Source organism: Vombatus ursinus, unplaced genomic scaffold (assembly GCF_900497805.2).
Source record: "Vombatus ursinus unplaced genomic scaffold, bare-nosed wombat genome assembly UNPS02014893.1, whole genome shotgun sequence".
In the NCBI taxonomy this organism is placed as follows: domain Eukaryota; kingdom Metazoa; phylum Chordata; class Mammalia; order Diprotodontia; family Vombatidae; genus Vombatus; species Vombatus ursinus.
In genome coordinates this window covers 2,657,439-2,683,203 of record NW_020954671.1, presented here as the reverse complement: position 1 = coordinate 2,683,203, position 25,765 = coordinate 2,657,439, and the positions used below count along the sequence as shown (strand labels likewise).

The following is a 25,765-nucleotide window of genomic DNA, read 5'->3' as shown; positions in this document are numbered from 1 at the left end:
TTTCCAAGAGGAGCAAAATGATTGCCTTGCATTAAGAGCTCTGTTGAGATTAGATTGTATAAATTTATAGTGGACCTAGTCAGTTCAGTCGTATGATTTCCTTCAGCTCCATTCAGCAAAATGTGAATATGAGTGGAAAGAGCAAATGGTTGGAGTGATCCCGAGTTGGGGTTTGGCAAAATGTGAACAACAGTAAGACAAGGCGCAAGGGATTTTAGAATAGAGGACAGTGTACAGTTGAACAGGTTTACTGAAAGGTCAAGACTGAGAAAGGGGGGAAGTGATATCATGGCTTGGGAGTGTCAAGAGATGGAGGTCTTAGAGATCTTAATGAGGAAGAAGAATGGGGTTAAGAAGGGGTGAGGCCAGGGTAGTCGTGGGTAGGCAGGGGCTCTCCTGGGATTTGAGGTGGTCTCCAGAGATTCACTCATGTAAAGTGTTTCATAGGAAAAAGTTCTATTGAAATCTAATAGGTAAATGAAAATTAATCAGGTTTGTCCAGAGATTACTGGTTTATTTCAAAGAGTTCAATTAGTCAAAATGCCTTGTGAATTATAAAATGAAATGCTATGTAAATATGAGTAATCTTGTAGTTAAAAGACCCAAGTTCAAATCTTGTCTGAAACACTTACTAGCTATGTGACTCCAGGAAAGCCATTTAACTTTTCAGTCTCAGATTCCTTATCTGTAAAATGGGTATAATAATAGCACCAGTGTCATAGTGTTGTTGTAAGACTCAAATGTTATAATGTATATGAGTGCTTTGCAAACCTTCAAGTCAATATAAATGTCAGGCATTATTATTATTATTATTAACAAATCTTAATTGAACATTTGTCATACATTCAGCACTAAGATAGGGAATGGAGATACAAGAAATAAATAATTAGTTGTTCTTGTCCTGAAGGGGCTTGCAGTCCAGATAGTAAGACAATCATTAGAAAAAAATTCATACTAGTATGAGCAGTACAATAGGACATTTGGATATTATGAGTTTATATTGGGGATTGTGGGGGGTTTACAATTGTCAGAGGCTAATTATTTATGAGAGAAGCATCTTTCTACTAACCAAACATCTTTCTGCCACTTAAAATACAGCTATTCATTGTTCAAGCATTACCTGGGGTTAATGGTTTGGATTCACACGGTTTAATTTTTTTCTGATTTTAAGAAGCTTATAAAATTATTAATAAATCAAAGCTCATTGAGATTTGGATCAAACTCTCAACCCAGATAGAAAGTCTGATGCTTTACCATAGGTTCCCAAAGTGGGCTATACTGCCCTGGGGGGCACTAGAATGATCCAGGGGATGGTGGTAGCCTTGGGTGCACTGCCCTGGGTGGCATTGAATAAAATTGAATAAAAATCAGGGAGTGGTGGAAGCATAAGGAAAGAAGAGATGAGAAGAAAATTTTGAAAAACTTCATACATGTTTCATCGGTTGTGTAATGTAACAGAGTTAAAGTCATAGTGATTAAATTATTTTCCAAATAAACACAAAAAATGTACGTTATAACCAATCAGTGGTCAAGTCCACTGATAGGTCTTAATAAGCAAATGTTGGCACACTCTGTCGGAAAGTCCAGCATGCATTGGCAGAATATGTGCGTGTAACAACCTGTTTACAATATGATTCTATGTGGTTATATGATGCAATATTGTGTCGTTAAAATTTCAGTGCAGAAAAAACCCCACAAATTTACAACAAATTATTAAATTTAAGATGTTGTCATTTAAAAATATATATTTTTTAAATGACACAAATTTTAAAAACGTTAAAAGGTTAAACAAAGTAGGTTTCCAGTGGGGCACTGGGTAATTTTTTTAAAGGGGGCAGTAGGCCAAATACGTGTGGTAACGTCTGCTTTAGATGAAGGTTTGAACCTTGATCTCTTTTGTATCTTTGTAGCAATCCTGGCCATTCATTAGCATTTTCTTTTGCAGTCTGCTGTTCACAAATAAGAGAACACACAGATTAAAAAAAACAGTTAGAGTAGGACTGGTTGGATTTTTATCTAGCCAGTAAAAATCCAGATAGTTCAAAAAGAAACTAAAAATATAATTTTACAGAAAAAGATAAGCCTCAGAATAAACTTTCACCATTTCAGGTGGAGGGGAGGTAAAGAACATTAAAGTCTTTTCTCATTGCTCCCATAGAGAAATTATTTAAAGCAGTGCCTCAGTCCATTCCAGGCACACCTCTCATCAGAGTCTCAAACCCCTCACCAACCTAGTTCCCATCCCACTCTGTATTCTTGCTAGCTTAACCCTATTCCAACCCACAACTCTAAGAGTCAATGCTGGACAACATTTCCCAAAAACCCAGATTTCCTCTGCCGGAACAGATCTGTGTCCAAAAGCCTCTTACACTTAGCCTAGAGATGATTTACTAGCAATGGACAATCTACTGCTTGTCAGCATCAGGAGAATATCTTTACCACTCATTTATAGGCCTGAGTGGGAGTAAATAACAACTGTGTGTAGTTTCCAGCCCTTACTTCTTCACAAGTCATTTGTTACTAGCATCTCACTTATTTTTTCTTGCCGTAGACTGATCTACTTTCAGACCTATTTTCAACCTCTTTGTGTCCATCCCTAGAACGACCAAACTCCAAGCTCATCACCATATTCAGAAACTTAGCTTTGGCCTCACCCTTCAGGCTCATCTGGATTCTTGGTGTCAGATTTTCCTAATCTGATCTATTCCCACCATCTAAACATCATTGCTTATAGCAGGAATACAGAGGAAAGGGTGACAGATTAGTTAAAGGGACAGAGCCATAGATGGTTCCAAGGTTCCTAAGGCATCAGGAAAATAGTGGTACCATTGATAGGCATAATATAGTAGGTAATGAGAGGTGTCCAATTTCTATGAGTGGAATTGTCTGTTTATCAAGAATAATAAATATAGAATCCAAAAGCCCTCATTTTTCAAATACACAACTCTTGTTCACCAAGTCTTATTGATTTCAAAGAAGGTGATATTTTGAGTTATCTGATATTAACCTATTTTTTCCTACTACATTTAGATGTAATCCTCTTATCACTGCACGGATGAGGTTTTAGACATTGAAGGCTCATGTTATTTACTATTTGTTGTGTTTCTTTGCTTATGTTTTCTTTCCATCCAGAAAAGGAATGAAATCATGAAGTCCACAGACAGTGACACCTCTATTTTTTATCTCCCCAAAGTAGGGGCTCAATAAATGATTATTGAACAAATGAATATACGAACTATATATGAATTATTCATATGAATATTTGAAATATATGAATTATAAGGAACATAAAACATGATTCTATACTACTTCCTTATCTTAATTTTCTTAGTTGTCCTGAACAGTTGGTGTTATTATTCCTACTGAAGCACTAAACTCTTCAACCACTGTGTTTAAAGTCATATAGAGTGGAAATGTAACTTTTATATGAATGAAAAGCACTTGTTAAACATATGCCAATTGCTATTCTAAACTCTGGAGATTCAAATAGAAAAAGAAGACAGTCTTTGCTCTGAAGGAGCTCACAGTCTAACCAGAATAATCTATACATGTAGAAGAGTTCGGTGGTAGGGAAGATGACAAGGCCTAGAGGTCCAAGGGCATAGTTACAAAACTGATGGTAAGGCCCAGGATTCCTTAGGATGTATTAGAGTGGCTGCTCCACACCGGGGTCAGTTGTGAGGAGGGAAAGTGGGGCCTTGCTGTGTATCAGTTGTATCTGGAGCCCTCTAGGCACCCTAGATGGGGTTTAGGAAGGCCTGCCAGTGGGAAGAAGGTGAAGTGGGGCCTAATAGCACTCACAAACCCAGTAGTGGAGTTTCATATTGGTGGTTGTCTGTTGTTATTAGTTTTGTTTCACATGTATATGTATATATATGCATACATGTGTATTATGTTAAGCATATTTGAATCGTGTTAAGCATGTGTTACGTTAAGCATAATTGAATTATGTTAAGGGAGAAGCCAATTTCTTTGATTTCTTATCTTGGACTCCCATCTTTATGTGTTTACCATGTTTGATAGCTGATCTCTGTGACTACTGCTGTGATTTAATTTGTTGAAGTTCAAGGATGCTTTCCTATGTGTCTCATTCATATAGACACATGCTTATGTAAAATGTATTAAAATTGCTTTAAGAAATAGAGAGAGTAGAGGAAAGGGGACTGAATTTTGAGTCATCATACATGTGACCTTGGGCAAATCATTTGGACTCTTGAGTCTCAGTTTCCTTGTCTGTAAAATGGGAATAACATATGTACTATACTTCACAGGGTTGTTAGAATCACATGAGAATACTCAAATGAATCTGTGATCTCATACTTGTGTTCCTTCCAAGGATTTAGACTGTAACCCATCCTTGCTCATCTATCCTGTGTGACTCTCATTCATACTCTCCCAAAAGTTCACCTAGCAGAGGTCACTTTATGTGTTAGAAGCCTTCCTTGCTTTTTCTGACATCCTGAGAGCACCAGTGGATCACTTTAGCTGTCCATTTGTCTTCCCTCACTCTTGCCATGTGACCAGACTGCTTTTTCGTGTGTAAAATTCTTTGATAACATTCTTTGCACCAATTCTTCTTCATTGCTTATATATTACAGCCTGTTTACACCCACAAGGCATCTCTCTATTGCCCTTTGGGTGATATTCATCTTTAGCTCTTCACAGCTAATGGTGTTCCACATGTTGTTACCATGCAGCAATACCAGTAAAATGTTGGTATTGAAAAGATAGGGTTTTGCTTTCATGGGAAGCATAGATTAAATAAAAGAAATTTACAATATCCCCAAAGCAATGAAGCTGCTTTGCTCTTCCTTTTCAATTCCGAGACCAATATTGTATTAGAAAAAAATTGTCTGAAACGAGTTTGTTCCAGATAGCTGTACTGTTAGACAAGCTTCATAGAATACTTATTTAAATGCATAATGAAATATGGACAACAGACATTCTTTATCTGCTTGCTCTTTCCCATCTGGATGGTCAGGCCAAATTCCTTTGAGTGATTACAGATCTCTTGTGGGAGGCTCTGCAATTTTCTATGGCTTGATGCAATCAACCCTAGGACCTTACCAGCTACTGGGAATCCCTCTTTGACCTGTATTCCACTTTCTCCTCAGACTTAGTGATGAATAGCTTTGGTGAGCATACATATACTTGTTTTATGTCTCACCTGATGTTTCTTACTAGAGGGAGATTGAATAGCGTTACTTTGTTGTTTCATCTAAAAAGGAATCTTAAATAACTTTGATGTATGGATAGGAGACTTATTGTAAAAGGTGGAGAAAGAAGGAATTTGTAGCTAAATGGAATCCTGGGTCACAGGTATTTCTTGGAGAAGCAAAGAAATGAATTGACAGAGTGGGTTTCATTATATACTCAGAGGCAATAAGAGACATTATTTCATGAGATGTTTGGTTATCACATAATGTAGAAATGACAAATGTATGTGAAAAGACCACCATGAAAATAATTACAGCTCATAAACTATCATCAATTGATAAGGATTGAGTAATAGGGAAGTTTTTTGAAGAACTTTATAAAACCCTCCAAATAAAATCAACATATGGTCTTAGTGATACTTGATGACTTCAATAAAAAATTGGGGAAAAACTGAGGATGAGGAGAAATATATGGGAAAGCATGGTTTAGGAATAAGGAAGGAGAGAGGCCACAAGACCTTTACATAACACAGAAGGCTCACACCTCTATATCTGGAACACTTTATTTTAAAAAAGAACTGGTAGATGCTAGACATAGAAAACATCAAATAGCATTATAAAGAATGAATGAGATTATATTTTAATGTACAGGAAAAAACAATATTGATGTGAAAATTATTCCTGAATTAGCTGTCTGTGTACATTTGGGCCATCAACTTTTTAGAGCAAAGATCAGAATGAATAAAAAACAACAAGAAAGAAGACTAATGAGTAATTGTAATAGATAATTTCATTAAAGATTATACCAACAATGAGACAACATAGCAAAATTTGGGACTGCCAAAGAAGTCCTTAGGGAAAAATTTATGTCTCCAAACATTTTTATTAACAAAAAAGAAAAATAAATCGGTGAATTGAGGATGCTATTAAAAATGGTAAAAAACCAACATTTAGAAACCTCAATTAAACACCAGCATAGATATTTTAGAAATAAAATAAGAGATGAATACAATTTTAAAAAATTGAATTAATTAGCAAAACCAGAGGCTGTTATTTTTGGTGGAAAAAACAAACAAATCCAACAACTCAATAAAATAGATAAGTCATTAACTAGTTTGGTCAAAAAGAAGAAAGAGGAAATCGAAATTGTTAACATAAAAATATTACTAGAAACTATTTATGCCAATAAAACTGACAAATACAATAAGTAAATATTTAGAAAAATATAATATATCTAGATTAATAGGATAAGCAACATAGAATTTAAACAATCTGATTTCTGAGGAAAGAATTGAACTTCCAAAGAAAATAAATTCTGGACTGGACAGATTAGCAGATGAATTCTATCAAACATTCAAAGGTAATTCATTCCAATACTATGTAAACTGCTTATAAAAATAGTAAAAGAAGAGATCCTACTAAATTCCTTCTATGATGCAGATATGGTCTTGATATGTAATCCACAGAGAGTCAAAACAGAAAAAAAAATTATAAAACAATATTCCAAATGAACATTAGTGTAAAATTTTAAAATCACTTATTAGCAAAGAGGCTAAAACAAAATATTATGAAGATTACATTCTATGACCTGGTTGGATATATAAGGAATTCAGTGTTTTTTTAATATTAGGAAAACTATAAACTTAACTATATTAATAACATCAACAAAATATATAATTATATTAATAGGTAGAGGAAACAAAGCATTTGACAAAGTACAATACACATTTCTATTAAAACATTAGAAAACAGGAATACATGAGTCTTAAAATATATTAAAATATAACATATGTATATAATAAAATATAAAAACAAAATATATTAAAAACCTAGAGCTATCATTTTATGTAACAGATAAATTAGAATCCTTTTCAGTAAAATCAGGGGTGGAATAAGGAAATATCTATTGTTACCACTTCTATTTGACATAGTACTAGAAATACAAACTATCGCAATAAAAAAAGAAAAAAATTTTGAGAAAATAAACATAGATTAAGAAGAAACAAAATTATCACTTTTTGCAGATGATATGATTGTGTACTTAAAGTAGCCTAAAAGAGTCAACTAAAAATTAATTGAAGCAATAATTTTAGTAAACATGCAGGATATAAAATAAATCCATTATTCAAATCATTAACATTTCTATATAATACCAATAAATCCCAGCAGGAAGGGTAGAAAAAGTAATTCCAATTAAAATGACTACAGAATATATGAAATATTTGAAACTCTTTCTACCAAGATACGCACAAGAACCATATAAAGAAATTACAAACTACTGTTTACAGAAATACAGATCTAAATAATAGGAAAAATATTAATGGATCTTGGGAAGGATGAGTCAATATAATAAAATGACAAAACTACCCAAATTAATTTACTAATTCAATGTAATACCAAAGAATTAATTTATGGAACTAGAAAAAATAATAATGAAATTCATATGGATGCAAAAAAGATCAAGAATTTCAAAGGAAACAATGAAATAACATGAGAATGAAAGGGGCCTAGCAGGACCAGATCTCAAACTATACTACAAAGTGGAGTCATCAAAACAATCTGGTACTGAATAAGAGAGTGGTTGATCAATGGACTAGACTAGGTATAGAACATATAGATTAAATGACCACACTAACCTAGTTTTTGATAAACCCAAAGATCCCAACTATTGGGGCAAGAACTCATCATTTGACAAAAAACTGCTAGGAAAACTGAAAAGCAGTCTGGCAGAAGCTAGCTATGGCCCAACATTTCACATGATATACCAGGATAACCTCAAAATGGGTACATATTTTAAACATAAAGAGCAATATCATAAGCAAATTAGGGGAGCACTGAAAGAATTATCTGGCAGATCTATGGATAAGGGAAGAATTCATGAACACAAGAGATCACATGAGGTAAAATAGATAATTTTGATTACATTAAATTAAATAGGTTTTGCACAAACAAAACTGATGCAGCCAAAACTAGAATGAAATCAGGAAACTGGGGAAAAACATTTTATAGTGAGTTTCTCTGACAAAGGTCTCATTTCTCAAATATATGGAGTACTGAGCCAAATGTATGAAAATAAGAGCCATTCCACAATTGACAAATAGTTAAAGGATATGAACAGGCAGTTTTCAGAAGAAGAAATCAAAGCTAACAGTAGTCATATAAAATACTCTAAATCAGTAATAATTAGAGAAATGTAAATTAAAACAACTCTGGGGTACCACCTCACACCTGTCAGGTTGGATAAGATGACAGAAAAGAAAAATGACAGATACTGGAAAGGATGTAGAAAATAGGTACACTAATGTAGTGTTAGTGGAGTTGTGAACTGCTCCAACTATTCTGAAGAACAATTTGGAACTATGTCCAAAGCAGTAATTCTCAAAGTAATTTGGTATTATAAAAAATACAGAGATTGATAAGTGAACAGACTAGGTACACAACATACAGAAGCAAATGTATCTAGAACCCTAATATTTGATAAATACAAAGACCTTATCCACTGAGATAAGGACTCTCATCATTGGACAAGAACTGCTGGGAAAATCAGGCAGTAGTATGGAAGAGATTAGTTTTAGACAAGTACCCTATATCTTGTACTAGTATAAGCTCTAAATGGAAACTTGGCCTAGATATAAAAGGTCATATCACAATGTATTTATTGGAGAACAACAAATTAGAGAAGCATGGAAAAAATTGTGTGTATCAGACCTATGCCCATTCACTCCCAAGGATATAGGGATGCACACAAGTGCACACAGATCCATTGATGAGAGAGTGTGGCCCATATATATGGGCATATTTTTATATTTGGATCATTCCTTAACTTCTAATGAATAAATGTGATGATTATTCTTGCTTTATCATTATATGGTAAATGTTTCATTTTTTAAGAAGAATATGTTGTATATCAGTCACTTTTAACCTCACTAGGTATTTGTCCCTATTCTTTTAAGTAAATGAATAACTTTAGTTTTTACTGAAAATGATTTTCAGGGATGGGGAAGAAGACATGTATTTCTTCAGAAATTTTATCAGCTGTTGAAAGCTAAATTAAAATACATTACTTTCTGAAATTAAAGGGGAGATGACTGTAGTACAGCTTTCATTTTTCATAATTTATATAGTTGTAAAATGAAGTAACATCTGAGCAGATTACAAATAATTGTAAAGAAGCAATAATAATAATAACAATTTTTTTTTGTCAATCTCTTTGAATTCCATGAATGGAGAAGCACTGGGTCCCTGAAACAATGATCTTCCTTACCTTCCTCCATACATACTTTGTAGTACGGGCCTAAGTGTCGAGTCACTCCCACTGAAGTAATTGGTCTTGCATTGCTCATTTCACCCTTCAGTGATGGTGAGGAAGATGAGACGTAATTTGACAGAATTAGTACCAGTTGAAAAAAGCAATTGGCTTTTCTAGAGCTGCCTCCTCTCCCCAACAATGATGTGCCTACCTTCTGAAGTATATCATAATAGAAACCACTCAGAGAACAAAACAAGATTTAACTTTTTATCTGGTATCTGGGTTCTTTTTGCACCAATTTTCTGCATCTTTTAATAAATAAGAAAATAAAATGGGGCATTCTCATCATGTTAATGTTATTGATTCTTTCCATACTTTATGCTGTTAACACCAAGAAAACTTTAGTGTGATAATGTCTATTCAAATTTATTCTCTTTTTTTTTTCCAGTGAGAAGTTGGATGGAAAAACTAAAAGACAAGGTACAAAACGTTTTCTTCTTTTGGATATATCATAGTCTGTGGAACTTTCTAATAAAAGTGCCCCAGAATGGTGTGGCTTTAATTCCTTATCTTGGTTGTGACTGTCTAGTTTTCACAGGTCAAGGGTTAAGAGGGAAAACATTTTCTTTCAATTGTTCCTTGTCAAACACATGGGATGCTTCAGAGCTCAGTCCATACACCACCTGTACATGAAGCCTTTCTTGATCTCTCCAATCAAGAGCTCTCCTTTCCAAAATTATCTTGTATTTATGCATTCACTTTGTATACTCATAGACCTACATCTTGTTTCTTCTCATAGAAATGTTAGCAACTTGAGGAAAGGGAGTGATTCATTTTTGCTTCTATGTCTCTAGTCCTTAGCACAGCACCCAGCATATAATGACTGTTTAACAAATGCTTGTTGATTGATTGATTAACTTTGCTTTTAATAGTACTATTCATCCACAAAAAGGTAAAGTCCTATACCATTAAGTGAATAAATATCTCTAATGGATGGATATGGTATCTGTTCTAGGGAATTCTTAAAATAGAGTCTTATCCTTTCTTCTACCTAGCATATTGGTTCCAAATATAGGATTTCTAGGATGGGGTATCAAAAGAGGGTCTGCATGGGGAACCTGGACTTTGGAAAGACCTAAGAATACGTATCCAAGTCCCTGGTCCTGAAGAAGATTACACTCAAAAGTGGAGATTTGCAAAGAAGAACAATAGCCTTTGAAATCTTGAGCGAGACATTACAGGAATATAAACACTGACATTGAGAGACTCAAATAAGGTCATGGATGCAAAGCACTTTGCAAACAAAGGTGCTAGATACATGCCAGTTACTATTATTACCGTTAGCCAATAGCCACTAGGTGTCTTCATTCCCATAGCTTCTACGACTAAGTTCAAACAATGTTTGTAGAGCAATATAAGGAAATGTTGGTAAATGTAAATGTGTAATACTGGGCTCTCCAAAAAAGAAAAAAGAAGTGTGCACAGACTTTAAAATTTAATCTGCATTATTTATACTTTCTTAAATCTAGATAATCAACAAAATAACAAATCAAACTTCGATTTTTAGGAATTGACTGATTGAAAATTTAACAATGGGTCCTCCTGAGCTGCGTGCCCCTGGATACAGTTGATTCTCTCATTGGAATAAAAATAACCTTACTTAACACAGCTGACCTACAAAAAATGTTTTCCTTTCTTGCATTATGTCTAATACCCATGTTAAAATGCTCAGAGATAAATCACTTTCCTTCCAGGTTCAAGTTTTTTATTCTTCCTGATTTATTCTCTCTCTCTTCAAGTTTGTCATTTTTAATTATTTCCCAATTTCAAACTGTAATTACTCATATCTATTGAGTCTTGAATTAATTGCAGTAGCTTATGTCAGATTTCATTATTTTACTGCAGTTCATATTTAACTGGGATTTTAGTTACAAGAAAAATCTTTTTCCCTCTATAATATTAAAGGATTTACCTCAGATTCCCATAGCTAATCAGGCAATTCTGATGATAGCTTTTCATGCTGTAGGGTCAAGTATTTTCATAGCAGAATGATCTGTTCAAAAAATACACGTGCACATGTATACAGACTCTCCTCTGCTTCTATTCACCCTCAACCCAAGAACTAGCATCCAGTTTTAGTAAATTATCTTTATTCTGTTCAGATTTTGTAAATCTATGCTGCTGGAATTAGAATATATTATTCTCTTATATATTAAAACCAGTACTGAATTATTTTAATTATATATTTTGAGATATCAACAAAATATATAGTATTAATAGATAGAATATGATAAAGAAGAGGCTCAAAAGTTTATAACATGATATATTAGCAACAGTCTTTTCTGCTATTTTTCATCCTAAAACAAAATATTTCAGCTACATTATGTCTTAAATGTGAGGCTATATGCTGTAGTGCATAGGTTAACCTTGGAGTTACGAAGAATTGGGGAAACTAAGGATCCTGATAAACCACTATCCCCTGAGAACTTTGGAATTCCACACCTGATAGCTTGGCATTGTCCATAGAGAGTAAATTATTTAAGAATTTTATTAGTGGAAGAGGGAATCATTGTCTACCCACAGAAACAAAGATAGAAAAATAACATTAATTTAAGGGAAATAGAAATAAGATACATGTATAGGCATTTCCTCTGACCCTTGGTGGAAAAAGAGAAAGACTACTACTTTAATCAGTTCAAAACATTTTTTTTGGCAAGAAATTATGACTTGTCAGCCTATCCATGTAGCAAGACAAAGAAGATTCAGGCATTGGAAAAGGCACGTTAGAAAACTTATCAGGTTATAGGACTCTTATAAAGAAGATACTATATTAGCAAATTGCTTAAGAGAAATATTGATGTTTACATTAAGTAGAACTTTTGCCCAAAGCAGCAGAATTTTCCTTGATTCATGTTTGATGGGTACAGGGAGGGGTTAGTGATCATTTTTCTTGATCAACCACACCTCATTGAGTCTATTAAACAATTTAGGATAATCATAGCCAGTAGTATAGTAAAACTTTTCATCAGAGACTTTTCCATCTCCCCTCAAAGTGCTCGCTAACCTCAAGAGTTATTCTTGATTCTTCTGGGCATTAGGAAATCCATCAAAAGATCACAGACACCATCACTACAGAGCTGTCTTTAAAGAATACATTTGAATCTGAAGGATTGGGTGGATTAGATTGCTATTAGGGAGGAATGTCTATCTAAGGACATGGTAATCATAGATTGGCAAAAAGGCCCTCAAAAAGTCTAAAAGGCTAGTCACTAGAGAAATCATCTTGATCTTCATCTCTTTCTCATTCTTGCCTTTCATGTTATTATGAAGTTTAATGAAGCTAGTTGCTCCATCCCAGTCTTTAGTCTCAACATAAGTTTTAACGCACTTGGCTGGTTCACACTCGTGGATCTCATAACTACCTGTCTTCCAGACTGCCCTCCTCCAAATCTTTCCATTTGTGTGTCTCAGGGGCACCAGCCTTTCCAATAGCTTTCTTTGAGACTAGCTCAGGCATCTCCAATGTGACTCATGGTCGGAGTTGCTTTTCAGAAGTGAAAATGAATAAGAACTAAGGAAGAAAGAACCAAGACTATACAAATTCAGAATAAAAAAGACATTTTTTTAAAAGCAGTTCAATAGAGTTTAGGTTTTGAAGTGTACTTAGAATTTTTTCTTTTCAAATAAAAGTTTTTCCTTTTTCTTTCCAGTTCAAATGAGATGGCACATGTAAAGTGCTTTGCAAACCATAGATTGTTATGTAAATGCTATTATCATTCTTGCAACTTGCTCAAGGTAACTGTTTCCTTCCCACACAGATTAAAACCAAATACTGATATACGTGTAGCTCCAAAAAGACAGAGGGGCTAGGCACAATTTATAACATTAACAAAATACATTAAATGAAAGAAAAAAATCACAGGCAATACTAAAAGAATGTTTTTTGTTTGTTTGTTTGTTTTTGCTTAGGAATGATAAATATCTAGGTAGTATAGTTGATAGGACATTGGACCTAGAGTCAGGAAGATGAGTTCAAATCTGGCCTAAGATACTTACTAGATGCATGACCCATTTAACTTTACTGCCTCAGTTTCCTTATCTGTAAAATGAGGATAATGATAGCACCTACCTCCAAAGATTGCTGTAAGGATAAAATGAAAATAATGCTTGTGTTTTGCAAAACTTAAAGTGCTCATATAGATGCTAGCTATGTTATATTTGAAGAAATGTTACTTTCTTACATTCTTATAATTTATTTGTGATTTCTAAAACACAGGAGAAGTGGCATTAGACATGCTTTTTAAAGGTTAAAAAAAAGAAAAAAGATATATTGAATATTTGTACCCTGCGCCATGCTAATAAGGAATGCATATTCTTCCCCTTTCTCTATTATTTCATTAAAAATGACATAAAATATGAACTTCTGTGAGTTCCTCTTTGATTTAAAGCCTTGGGAGCAAAAATAATTTAAACATGTAAAGTAGATATTACATGAGAGCAACATATTCTGGAGCATTCATTTTCTTGATCAGCATTTTATTGCTTTAAGACTTTTGGAAATCTGTCCAGGAGGGAAAAGTTGTCCTTTCAATATGTGGATTTGTAAAACCTTAGACATTAGTTCTAAAGTGTAGATTATTTCACAATGTGTATTTATTTCCATGTCAGAGTCTCATTAATATATTGTATCCATAACTTTTTCATTTATTACTCTTTCTCCTCATTGACAAAAAAAACAAACCAAACCAAAACAAAACCAAACCAAACTAAAAGAAAAAACCTTTTAACCAGAGGTGGAAAAACTCTCCTAAAGTTCAGAGTTTATACAAGCCTTTTATACTGTTTTGGAAAATCACTTGATTTCTTTTTCCTTAGGGGAAAATATATAGTAATTGGAGAATTCTTTCATTCTCTAATGAAAGGCAAAATTCTTGTCCTCAACCCTAACTCAAGAAAATGGAATAAATAAGAGAAATACATTGCAGATTTAGAATATATTGCCCTTTCCTAACATTTTAGTTTGCAGCAGGGAACCTACAAAGATGGGAAAGGATTATGGCTGGAATCTTTTGACATTTCTTTGTTAACTTATTTTTTTTCCCATTTTATTTTCAGAACTTCCCCAGTGATTAATTAGAAATTTTAAGAAGAGACAGGAAAAGGTCAAACAATAAAATGGACTTGCTTTACATTGTCTAATGATAGTTTCCCCCAAATTAGCTTCCTTTCCCAAATGCCCTTTTTTTCATTGCGTATTCATGTCTTTGTGAAGAAGTTTGGTTGGGAGGGGAAACAATTTTTTGGGGGGGATGTGGGAGTGGCTCTAGATGTCTCCCCCCCCCCAAAAAACCTCTTGCTATGGTATCCTGATTTCAGACACAAGTACACTCGGGAAAATAAGGAAGTGTGCCTAAAGTGTTTTCAAGGACCCAGCTGTTACCATTCCCAGGTCTTATGCATTAAGATCTTTAACAGTTTGCTGTACAGTACATTGCACAAAATGCTCTCCAGGCATACATACAACTCCAGGGAATATAGAGACACCCCAGTGGTAGTGATCTAGTTAAACACTACCATTGAACACTTTTACCTGGCTTTCTTACTCTCCCTTCATGCCTGTTCTGCAGCATAATGGCTGGTTTGGAAATACCAGCCAGGAATCACATTAGTTCTGCTTTAATAAGCAGAACAGGCAGCTTCAGAGGAGTAGAGAATAGCTTGTCTTTGTCAGAGTCAGTCAGTCAATAAGCACTTATTAAGTACCTACGACATGCTGGGAACTTTCAGAGTTACTAGTAACAACCACTGCCTTTCTACCCCATTTCTTAATCAATTGCCTTGCCTTCCTTATTATGGTAATAGTCCCCAGATAAGGTTTTTGGGAGTAGCTTGAGTCTAATTCTTGGGATTAGGTATATTTGGTTACTTGCCAGATTATTGAGAAATCTTGAGGTTGTATTTCCAGGTTGACATTTTGATGTACATGATAATAGTGAACCTAATACTTCTAGGTTACGCAAGAAGGGGTGAAAAGGCTAATATTCAATTATTCAGTCAATTAGCTAGCATTTATTAACTGCCCACTATGTACTAGGCACTGTGCATACAAATGCACACACACAAGCATACAATGGAAAAAGCCTGATACAGAAGAACAAGAGCTGGATTTGAATTTAGAGGATCTGGTTTCAAGTCTGGAATGTTATTTACTATATTCATGATTTTGGGTGAATGACTTCAATCTTCTGACCAAAGTTTCCTCATCTCTAGAAAGAGGAAGTTGAACTAGATGTCCCTTGAAGGTTCTTTCCAGCTCCAGGCCTATGATTATGACCTTTTGAAACATTCCTTTCTTTCAAGGATCTTATAAGGAAGAGGGTTGTTGTACTAATTCGTATCTTCCTTCTTCACAGTGCTGTCCGTTTACTTCCCTTGAGTTAACTTCTAGACGACTACTTCGTTTTACCCAAGGGCCTAAAGACTAGGCCACTAATTTCATTGGTACACTCTTTTCCCATCTCTATGTTTCCTTCCATTCTTCAACTCAATTTTTCTCCTTTTGCTGGAAATTATCTTTCCTGTGGTTTTCAGAACCTTCTTCTCTTTTATTCATTTGCAAGTTCCTTCTCTTTCCTTTTCCCCCCCTTTTTTTCTTTACTTTGTGTTGTGTAAGTTAATTTTGCTGGCTGAGATTTAAAGAACATGAATACCAAAGTCTGGGCCCTCATTTAACCTCAGAGACTGAATATATTAGAGAGTACTCCAAGCATATCAGAGTTTGACCCCAGCAGAGATTTTAAATTTCTATTCTTTTAATAGCAGTAACATTTTTGGAAACCTTCTTCATCCATCTTTAATACAAATTATATTTGTGTCACCCTAAACTAATGTTGACAAATGTGTTTATCCAAGTGGTTGGAGGTGTCATTCAATATGAATGATTTATTTCAGTACATTCTTCCAGCTTTTTGAAGGATCCAAAAATAGTGAAGCCTTTCCCTTAGGACTTAAACACCTTGCTCCCTGACTTTGTACCAATTGCACTATATTCCATAAGATGGCAAATGGAATTCAAAACGTATAAAAGTATGCTACAACCCAGCAGTAGTGAGAAACCTAGAGTGGTGGTCTGTTTAGTATTCCAATGCTTGTCTCCTTTTTATGCAGGCAGGATACATGTCGGGAATGTTGGCGCCTGTGGGGGTTGGGATAGCTGGAGCCCTATTCATCCTGGGAGCACTGTACAGTATCAAGATTATGAATCGCCGAAGGCGAAATGGATTCAAAAGGCATAAAAGGAAGGTATGGAAATAATAAAAAAATGTACTCAGCTTCCACATACTATTTGGTGGTCCAGTTTACTCCATAAAGGAAATGGTGCCTAATGAAGCAAAGATACTATTTTAATGCACCAGGGCTTTGGATTAGCCATTGCTATTTATTCTTTGTTTTACTTTGAAATTGGTTTTAGAAGTTTTCCTTTTTGGCATGAAGGATTTAATATTTTTCCTTTTTCTTTCTTCAGCAGAGAGAATTTAACAGTATGCAAGATCGAGTGATGCTCCTAGCTGACAGTTCTGAAGATGAATTTTGAATTCAATGATGGTTCTATTGTGATAGCTAATGATATTATTATTTCATTTTTACTTTTGGGCAAAAAAGACATCCTGCTGCATTACTACAATCAGGCTCTCTAGCCCTCTGTCCACTGGATGGTGATTTTTCTTCTCAATGGGCAAAAAAGGGCATGCTGTGTCCTAAATGTAATATGTGATGATGTTTGTTTTTATGCAGTTGTGAATTTCCACTTCCATACACTGTGTCTCATAAATATGCAGTGTGCCTATTATACAGTAGGAATGGATAGGATAAAATTTTGTTTTTTATCAGTGTCTTTTTTCTTGTTTTAGATTAACTGCACAAATCTTAACTATTATTGTAACTGAGGCGTGCTGAATTTTGGAATAGAAATCTTAATAAGCAATCACTTGTGATGATCTCAATCCATCTTCTTACCTTGAAGTAATCAAATGCCATTAAATGTAGCTGTAATTTGGAATGAATCAAATCTTTTTCATTGAGGAGATTTGTCAGTACAGCATGATTACGTATGGAATTATGGATATGTTGCATTATGTGCCTCAGGCTTCCTGTTCAGTTCTTTCATGCTCCTTTTAGTTCATTTTTTTGGCAAGTAGAATCATGGAGGAACAATAATAGAGCAAATTGATTGACTGTCTAAATGTACTGAATACTTTCTTTAGCAGCACAATATATTTTAACAAACATATCAACAGTCTTAGATGTTCTTCGTGAAAATCCACCAATGTATTTGAGGACAAAATTTGGTTTTGTCAGACGACAAGAGAAAAAAGAGGGTATGATCTTTGCCCCAGAGTTTTGAGCTACTATTTGATTATATATATATATAGGTGAAAGTTGAATTAAATTTCTGAAAGTTTTGCTTTTTCATTTCTGTACCTCTTTATTGTCAAAGAAGTAAGTTATTATGGTGGTAGGTGTCAAGTTAGGCTTCATTAAAAAAAAAGAGACAATCAGAGTTGGTTCTATGGCCAGATCCATAATATGTCTCTCTTGGAACATCACTTGTATTTCTTGAACTGCCTTGGATCATCATTCCTTGGTCTTGTCTTTTGTAATTGGAAATCTGGGACTTATGACTGATGAAAGCTGAGTTGCAGGGTAGAGAAGTAATAATAATAATAATATACCTAGAGCTTTGTGCTTTTCAAAGTGCTTTCACACCTATGATCATACTTAATCTTCAAAACCATTCTGGGCAAATATTATTATCACCATTTCACAGAAGAGAAACCTGAGGCAGAGAGAAATGAAATGACTAACTCAAGGTCATAGAGTGAATCTGTGGCAGTGCCAATACAAGAACTTTGATATATTGACTCTCCAGGCCTGTATCTTCTAATTGTACCACGGAGAAGGTAGTGACCTTTCTGAGCCATCCTTTAAAAAATTAGAATTCTATTGTATCGATTTCTATAAAGTTGATCTCACTTAATAGTTCTTTAAAATGAAAATTTCCTTCCCTACTCTTTTCCTCTGTTTCTTTACCTGTCACTTACACAAATTATTTTTTCTCCTTTCATCTTCTTTACAACATGTCAAGCCTACATATCATCTCTGGGAAATCAGAAAGACATTCTCTTCTTAAACCCATTCTTTAGTTACAGCTGACTCAGGTGTTAGAGACTCAGGTGAATTTCTTCCTAAACACTAATGATATAAACTATTATTCTAGACATTTTCAATTATTTTTTGCCCAGAGAAATGAGTAGATGTGTAGCATTAGATGGAGAGAGTTGAATACTAGGCAATGCTATAGATAAGACTAGAAGCAAATATAAGGTAGTGATTAGGGAAGTGGTAAAATCAAAAGTCAGATTTAACAGAAGCCTTGAATAGACATCATGATCTCTTCAAGAGCCATTACCTGCTATAGGTGACTGTTTTAAATATTTGTGTATGGAGACAACTTTTTTTCCTGTTACAGGGAACTAAGTTGGGGTTTAAGCATTTTTCATGATATATTTCTCAGATCCCAGAGCACTCATATAGTCATGAGTTTCTCATAAGGGTTAGGGGCAACTATATATTTTTCACAAATTAAGTAAAGATTTCAATATCATTTGCTCTGATACTAACAATCATTAGTGCCATAGCCTATTATTAAACTGATGCCTTAACTAGACCATGATTAATAAACTAAACTTATAAACAGCAGTACCTACAGAGCACTAAGAAGAATTTAAACTTCTTCTGAGAGGTAAGCTCCTTCTTCCTTATCAGTTTCTAGAAGAATGAATGTGGATGATCTCTAAACTTACACTTATGAAAAAAATCAGACTCTATAGTCAGGAGCTGGTGACTATTTAAATGCCAGAAGACAAAGAGAAAAAAATAGACATGTTTTTCAGGTGTCAATCTCAGTGCCATTGGGTATTCAAATAATAGGAGATTTATAATCCTTTGGTTCTTAGGACATCCATAGGCTGTGGATACATAGCTAATGTATCCATTTGAGTCGTTTTCACCAATGGCAAAAGGTTTGTCCATAAAACCAGTGTTCTACATTGGTTAGTTAGAAGATCAGAAAGAAAGGTCTAGCTGTATCTTTTGTAGTAAATTGATTCTGTGAATGGTAATACAGGTACACCTTGACTAACAGCTAGTTTGTGAAAATACATTGTTAATGAAAACAAGTTCCAAGGGGAAATCAGTCCCATAAGAACAAATGACAAATAAAATGGGAGGCATCCAAAGGGTGCGAGCAGCTTGAACTAGGACTGGGCCCACTTTAATGATTCTTACTCTGAATCACTCCTGGCATTGGTGCTTTGTGTGGTGCTAGGAACTAGGCTTCTTAGTCATATGAACGAGTGGTAGAAACTAGTTAGCTTTGACTTCGTGGATAAAATAGCAACAATGATGATGATGGAGCTGGTTGATGGAGTCAGGGCTGAGTTTGTAGTTGATTTTGGTTGCTTACCTGTAGAAATTCTGGGCTCATAAAGACTATGCAGAGGTCCAGCACTTGGGAAAGGTGTGAAAATTAGAGTCCTTCGTTGGGTATGGTAAAGTAGTCTGTAATAAACTTTAGAATTTAAGATTTACCTATCATAACCCAGACATTTGGAATTTTAGTGAATGAAAATGGATGAAGGAAAAAAATATCAGAATCCAAAACAAAGGAGAAGACATGTATGAGAAAAGGATATGTTGCATTCTTTGTGAGAATCAGTACTACTAGTTCTTCTCAGTCCATGGTTACATTGTTTTTCATCCTATTTGTTCATGGCACAAAATTTCCCCTTCCAGATAGGTATATGAAGAGAAAAGATAGACATGTTTTCTAAGTGTAAAGCTTAGTGGCCTAGGGATAAATGGAAGTCAGGTAAAGATATTGGGAAATGAGAGTAGAGGTAGATGGGAGAATATGGGAGATACAAGTATGGGAATTTGATGATAAAATACTTAGCTGCTATTTTGGTTCCATTTTCTCTATCAAAGAAAATGATCTCCAAATTGGAAAGGGGAAAACAAATGTTAAGACAAATTTGAAGTCTAAGATAGCTGAGGATTTACCTGTTTTTATTGAGTCCAAATCTCCAGGCAGAGATGACTTACATTTCAGGGGATTGAAAGAATTTGCAGATATGATTACTGAATCACTGTCATCGTCTTTGAGAATTCATTGAGAATGGTATAGGTGCCAGAAGAGTGGAGATGGGAAAATATCTCAATTTGCAGAAGGGGGAAGAAGGTAGATTTAGAAAACCAGTGAGCTTAATGTCGATTCCTGAAAAAAAAAGTAGCTTTATTAAACAGATATAATTAAAAGAATAATTAAAAAGAAAAGGGTGAGTAACAGGAGCCATCAAGGGTTCATGAAAAATAATTCCTGTCAAATGAACATTCTCTTTTTTGAAAGAGTTATTAGACTAGTAAATCAGAGGAATGTTGAAATATAAATAGATATTTTTCAGCAATCAGTCGACAAATCAATCACCAAGCAGGTATTGAGCACCAGGCTTTATATGTAAGGCTTTGTGCTAAGCACTGAGGATACGAAGATAAAAGTGAATCAATCCTTGCCCTCAAGGAGTTTGCCTCTGAATGGGGGAGACCACATGTACATTAGCAGCTTATGGGATTAGGAAAAGTTTCATGTGGCACTTGGGACATTGGAAAAGTCGTTCTGGTGGCATTTGAGCTACCTTGAAAGAAACCAGGGGTTTCAAGAGGTTGAGGAGAGGGAGTACATTCTAAGCATGAAGTACAGAAAGCACAAAGGTGGAAGATGGCACATAGATTGTATAAAATAGCAGGTAGACCAATATGGCTGGATTGCAGAGTATGTGTGGACTAAGAAGATAGGAAGGGTTGTGAAGAGGTTTAAATCTTAAGTCCTAGAGGTAAAAGGAAGCCTCTGGAGTTTATTGAGAAAGTAAGAGAATGATTAAAAAAATCAGTGGCACTAGTGCAGAATAAAGGGAAAACTTGGCTTAACAATAGTTCATGGTAAAAGATCTAGGATTTGCTCACTATGAGCTTCTGAAAAAGCTAGTGCCATCTTGGGCTGTATTAATACAAGACCATCAAGAAGATCAAAGGAGGTAATAGTCCCACTATACTCTGTACTGATTATAACACCTCTGAAGAATGATGCTCAGCTCTTTGTAGCATATTTTAAGAGAGACACTGACAAACAAGAAGACATGTAGCATAGGGGGTCTAGAAACCATATTAAATGAGGGATGCGTAAAGGAACTAGGTACATTTAACCCAGAGAAGAAGAGACTTAGAGGGGACCTGTGGAAGATGGACTAGACTTTTGTGTTTGGTCTCAGAGGATGGAAGTGGTAACAATGAATGGTACTGTCAAAGAGGCAGATTCTAGCCAATATAAGAAAAACCTTTTTGACAACCAGTCCAATGAACTATCCCAAAATAGAATAGGTTGCTTCAGGATGCAAAGAGTCAGCTAGGAGACACAGTGGATAGAGTGCTGGGACTTGGAGTCAGGAAAATTTGAGTTTGAATCCTGCTCTATCTAGCTATATGACCCTGGACTAATCACTTAACTCCTCTCAGCCTCAGTTTCCTCATATGTAAAGTGGTAATTAGAATAGCACCTCTCTCCTAGTGTTGTTGTGAGGATAAAATGTAATGAGAATAAAGCATAACAGTATTTGTAAAACAATTGTTCAAACCTTGAAGTGCTATATAAATGCTAACTAATTATTAGAAAAGTAGAAAATATGCTGAAACCAGATTGTAGAGTGCTTTGTATGCAACATAAAGAGACTTTCTTTTTTTTGTTTTTTACCAAATAGACAACAGAGAGCCCCTGAAGGTTTTAAGCAGAGGAATGATGTAGTCTGACTTGTCAATCAGCCAATATGCATTTAATAAATATGTTAATTAATGCATTTATTAATAAATGTATGTTGACTGACTTGAAAAACATAATAAATCTTGAATTGTTGAAATGTGTGATACCATAAATAATCCTCCACATAAGGATTTTTGAGTTTTAATTATTTTTAAAAGGTGGTTAAGCAGCAAAAAACCCCAAAAAAACCCCAAAAAAACCCCCAAAAACCAAAAAAACTAACTTGAAGAATATTTTTGGAATGATTATGAGTATCACAGGTCATCAATTATGGAGTTGGAATGATTGCTGACAACTTGGAAAAAGGCTAAAAAAAATAGCTTGAAAACAATAATAGAAAATTTCTCCTCCCCCTTGGTTCCCTCTATTTCTGGTATTTTGCTACTAAACAGATGAAGGAAAAGCTAGGTGTTTGAGGAAGGGCCAATTATTTCATAATATTGCTCTGACTTCAATGCAAACTCATGACCTGTATTTACTGGGAATTACTAATTAATGGGGAAAAATTATAACCCTCTGATCATATCATGAAGGGGGTTCAATAAGTTACCTATGCCCGTTTAAGTGAAGTAAGCACATGCCGAGCCAGAATATCTCATGCAGCCCTGAACATTTAAAGGCATTAGCAGACTTGTTACTGCTTCATCTTGGGTGGTTGGATATTGCTAGTTCCTCTAAGAAGTTGACTTTTTGTGGGGGAAGGAGTGATAATTACATTAGGAATTAGAAGAGAGGTGGTATAGTATAACAGATAGAGATCTAGCTTTAGACCCAGGAAGACCTGCCTCCCACACATGAAGGCTGTGTGGCACTGGGCAAGTAACTTAACCCCTCATTGCCCTAAGCAATTCTTTAAGACCATAAATTGCCAAGAAGGTGGTGATCTGAATTGATAGAGACAGTTCCCTCATATGGAAACCTGTATCAATGAAATCACAGGTCCACTCCCTATCCTCTATTACCTTGATTGTTGTGAGCCCAAGAAGCCTATGTTGTTAGAAGTAGAATTTTCCCCCATATGTCAGATTTCACAGCTATCAGTGACAGCAGTCCCCTAGGGAAAGAATGCAGTGATTAAGCAGAGTTAATCAGGATCTAAAACGTCACTGATAACCATGTAAATGTAATAGGATTTAATTTTATTTTGCCCATGGATGAAAGCTTGGGACTCTTTAATATCCTAATAATTAAGCTAGACTTCCACAAGACATAGGTAGATTTTTAGACTTTGTTCTTCTCAAAGCCCCTTTCCATCAATCTGCTTTCAAAAAATAAATAGTAAACTATAAAAAAACTTCAAAATGCCACCCCAAATATACACTTGTGAAATACAAATCTATCTAAATGTTACCTCCTCACCCCCCACAGTAGCAAATTAACTGACAGATCCTGGTAACATCAATGATCAAACAGTTCCAGAATTGGTAATAAATGCAGTAGGAATTTACCATAAGGTTGTAAGCACCAATTTAGCCAGGAATTAAAAGTTTCAAGACAGTTATTATTTACAACACCCTGCCAGGGTTGAGAATTATATTAAGAAAACAAAATATTGTTATTTATTTTTCCAAAATTGCAGGGGTAGAGAGAGGAATTAGACAAAATACTAGGAAAACAGAATTACATCTTGGGTCAGTATGAATCTTTTTTTTCTTTTTGTAAATTAGAGAAGTGACCTGCTGTAAATCCAAGGGACTAGAACTTCTTGTTTGTCCTTCATACCTGAAGAGGACCAAAATGACATCATGATGTTGGGGTCAATGTAGAGTGTGTCCATCTGTGACTGATTATACCAATATGAGCTCAAATGACTCGACCACAAGTCAGGCACTAATAGTCTGTATGACCATTTGGGAGATGCCTCTAAGTTTGTGCATCTCATGTTGCTTTTGAGCTACTGTAATTCTGCTTTGCTCATAGAGCACAGCACCTTCTGTAATGTAGGCTTTGATATAGGCCATGCTGGATGATCCTGTGCCAATGTCTCCCATCTCTCACAATTCATACCAAAGTTCTTAAGAAAGACCTTGAGAGTGTCCTTGTATTGCTTCTTCTAACCAACCATGAGCATCTGCCTTGTGAAATTTTTCTGTAAAATGTTCTTTTGGGCAAACATGTGTTTGGCATTCAAACACTGTGGTCAGCCCAGAGTTGCGCTCTCTACAGTAGAGTTTGAATGCTTGGCAGTTCAGCTCAAGAGGGGACCTCTGTGTCTGGTACCTTATCTTGCTAAATGATCTTCAGAATCTTCCTAGGACAACTCAAATGGAAGAGCTTTAGTTTCCTGGCATGGCACTGGTAGACTGTCCAGGTTTCACATGCATACAGCAATGAAGTCAGCACAATGGCTCTGCAGAATTTCAGTTCAGTAGGCAGCCTAATACTTCTTCTCTCTCATACATTCCACTTATACCATGAGTGCCCTCCCAGTTGCGGTGGAATTAAATTAACCATACTGATATATATTTGAATATTTTCATCTTTAGAGTAACCTCAAAATGGCATGTAAATGAAGAAAACAACAACATCTGAAAACATTTTTTCTATTTCTATGTCTTCTATGTCTAATTGGGCATATGGATGTTCCAGGCTTTTTCCTATTGTATTTCATTAGAGTGAGAAAACTCTCTGAAGTAATACAGATTGTAGCCCTTTGGTGATGCTACAGGAGATGAATTCTAAGTAGTTGTCAAAGACACTTAGAAATTATGATTTTCCCAGGGTTGCTCAGTTAGTAAATGTCAGAGATAGAATATGAACCCATTCTTCCTAACTTCAAGCCCAGTACTCCATCCACTGTGTAGTGCCAACCCTGTGACTAACACATGACATACACACACACATATGAATAAGTAGCTAGGTAAATGTCACTACATTTTTATAAAAAAAAGAGAAGTCTGAATATAAAATGATAAATGTCTTCTTGCTAATCTTTCATTCAGGAATTCTAGTACCAAACTTTAAGCTATTATTCTGGCTTTAATTCTTTCCTTGCTATTTCCTGTTTTCCTGAAAGGGATGAAGGAAAGTGAAGAAATCTCAAAAGATTTTATATTGGGTTAAATAAAAAAATAACAGGTCTGTGTCTACAAATGCATATAGGAGACTGGAACTGGCCAGTGAAGCTTTCCGTTATTCCATATTTCAGTGGGTGGGTAGCTTCACTGGTGTGGATACTTCCTGTAAGAGAGCAGATGACAACTTATTTGTGGCTTATCCTGTGTGGTTGTTTTCCACATCTTTCTGGAAATCCTCTATTTAAGGAATCTATTAAACACATTAGAGGCCCTCCTGTTGTATAATGGAATATTTAGTAGCTGTCAGTGCAGCACTTAGAATAGTCTGTCAATACATTCATCATATCATTAGCCTGCCTCTAGTCATACGTCTATGATATCTTTTAAGATGTTGGTAATTTGCTACAGCCTG

General features: G+C 35.1%; 1 protein-coding gene and 1 pseudogene across 1 annotated transcript in view; one reads left to right on the top strand and one right to left on the bottom strand.

Moving 5' to 3' along the window:
- The window catches only part of ARMH4 (armadillo-like helical domain containing 4), a 120,818-nt gene extending 103,819 nt beyond the window's left edge, over positions 1–16,999 (top strand). Inside the window, exons 6-8 of the mRNA XM_027842933.1 lie at positions 9,854–9,885; positions 16,573–16,707; positions 16,931–16,999. Coding sequence (XP_027698734.1) covers positions 9,854–9,885; positions 16,573–16,707; positions 16,931–16,999 — 236 coding nt within the window. The remainder of the gene's footprint in view (positions 1–9,853; positions 9,886–16,572; positions 16,708–16,930) is intronic.
- On the bottom strand, positions 12,340–12,922 carry LOC114028596 (annotated as a pseudogene).
- Positions 17,000–25,765: the final 8,766 nt, after the last annotated feature.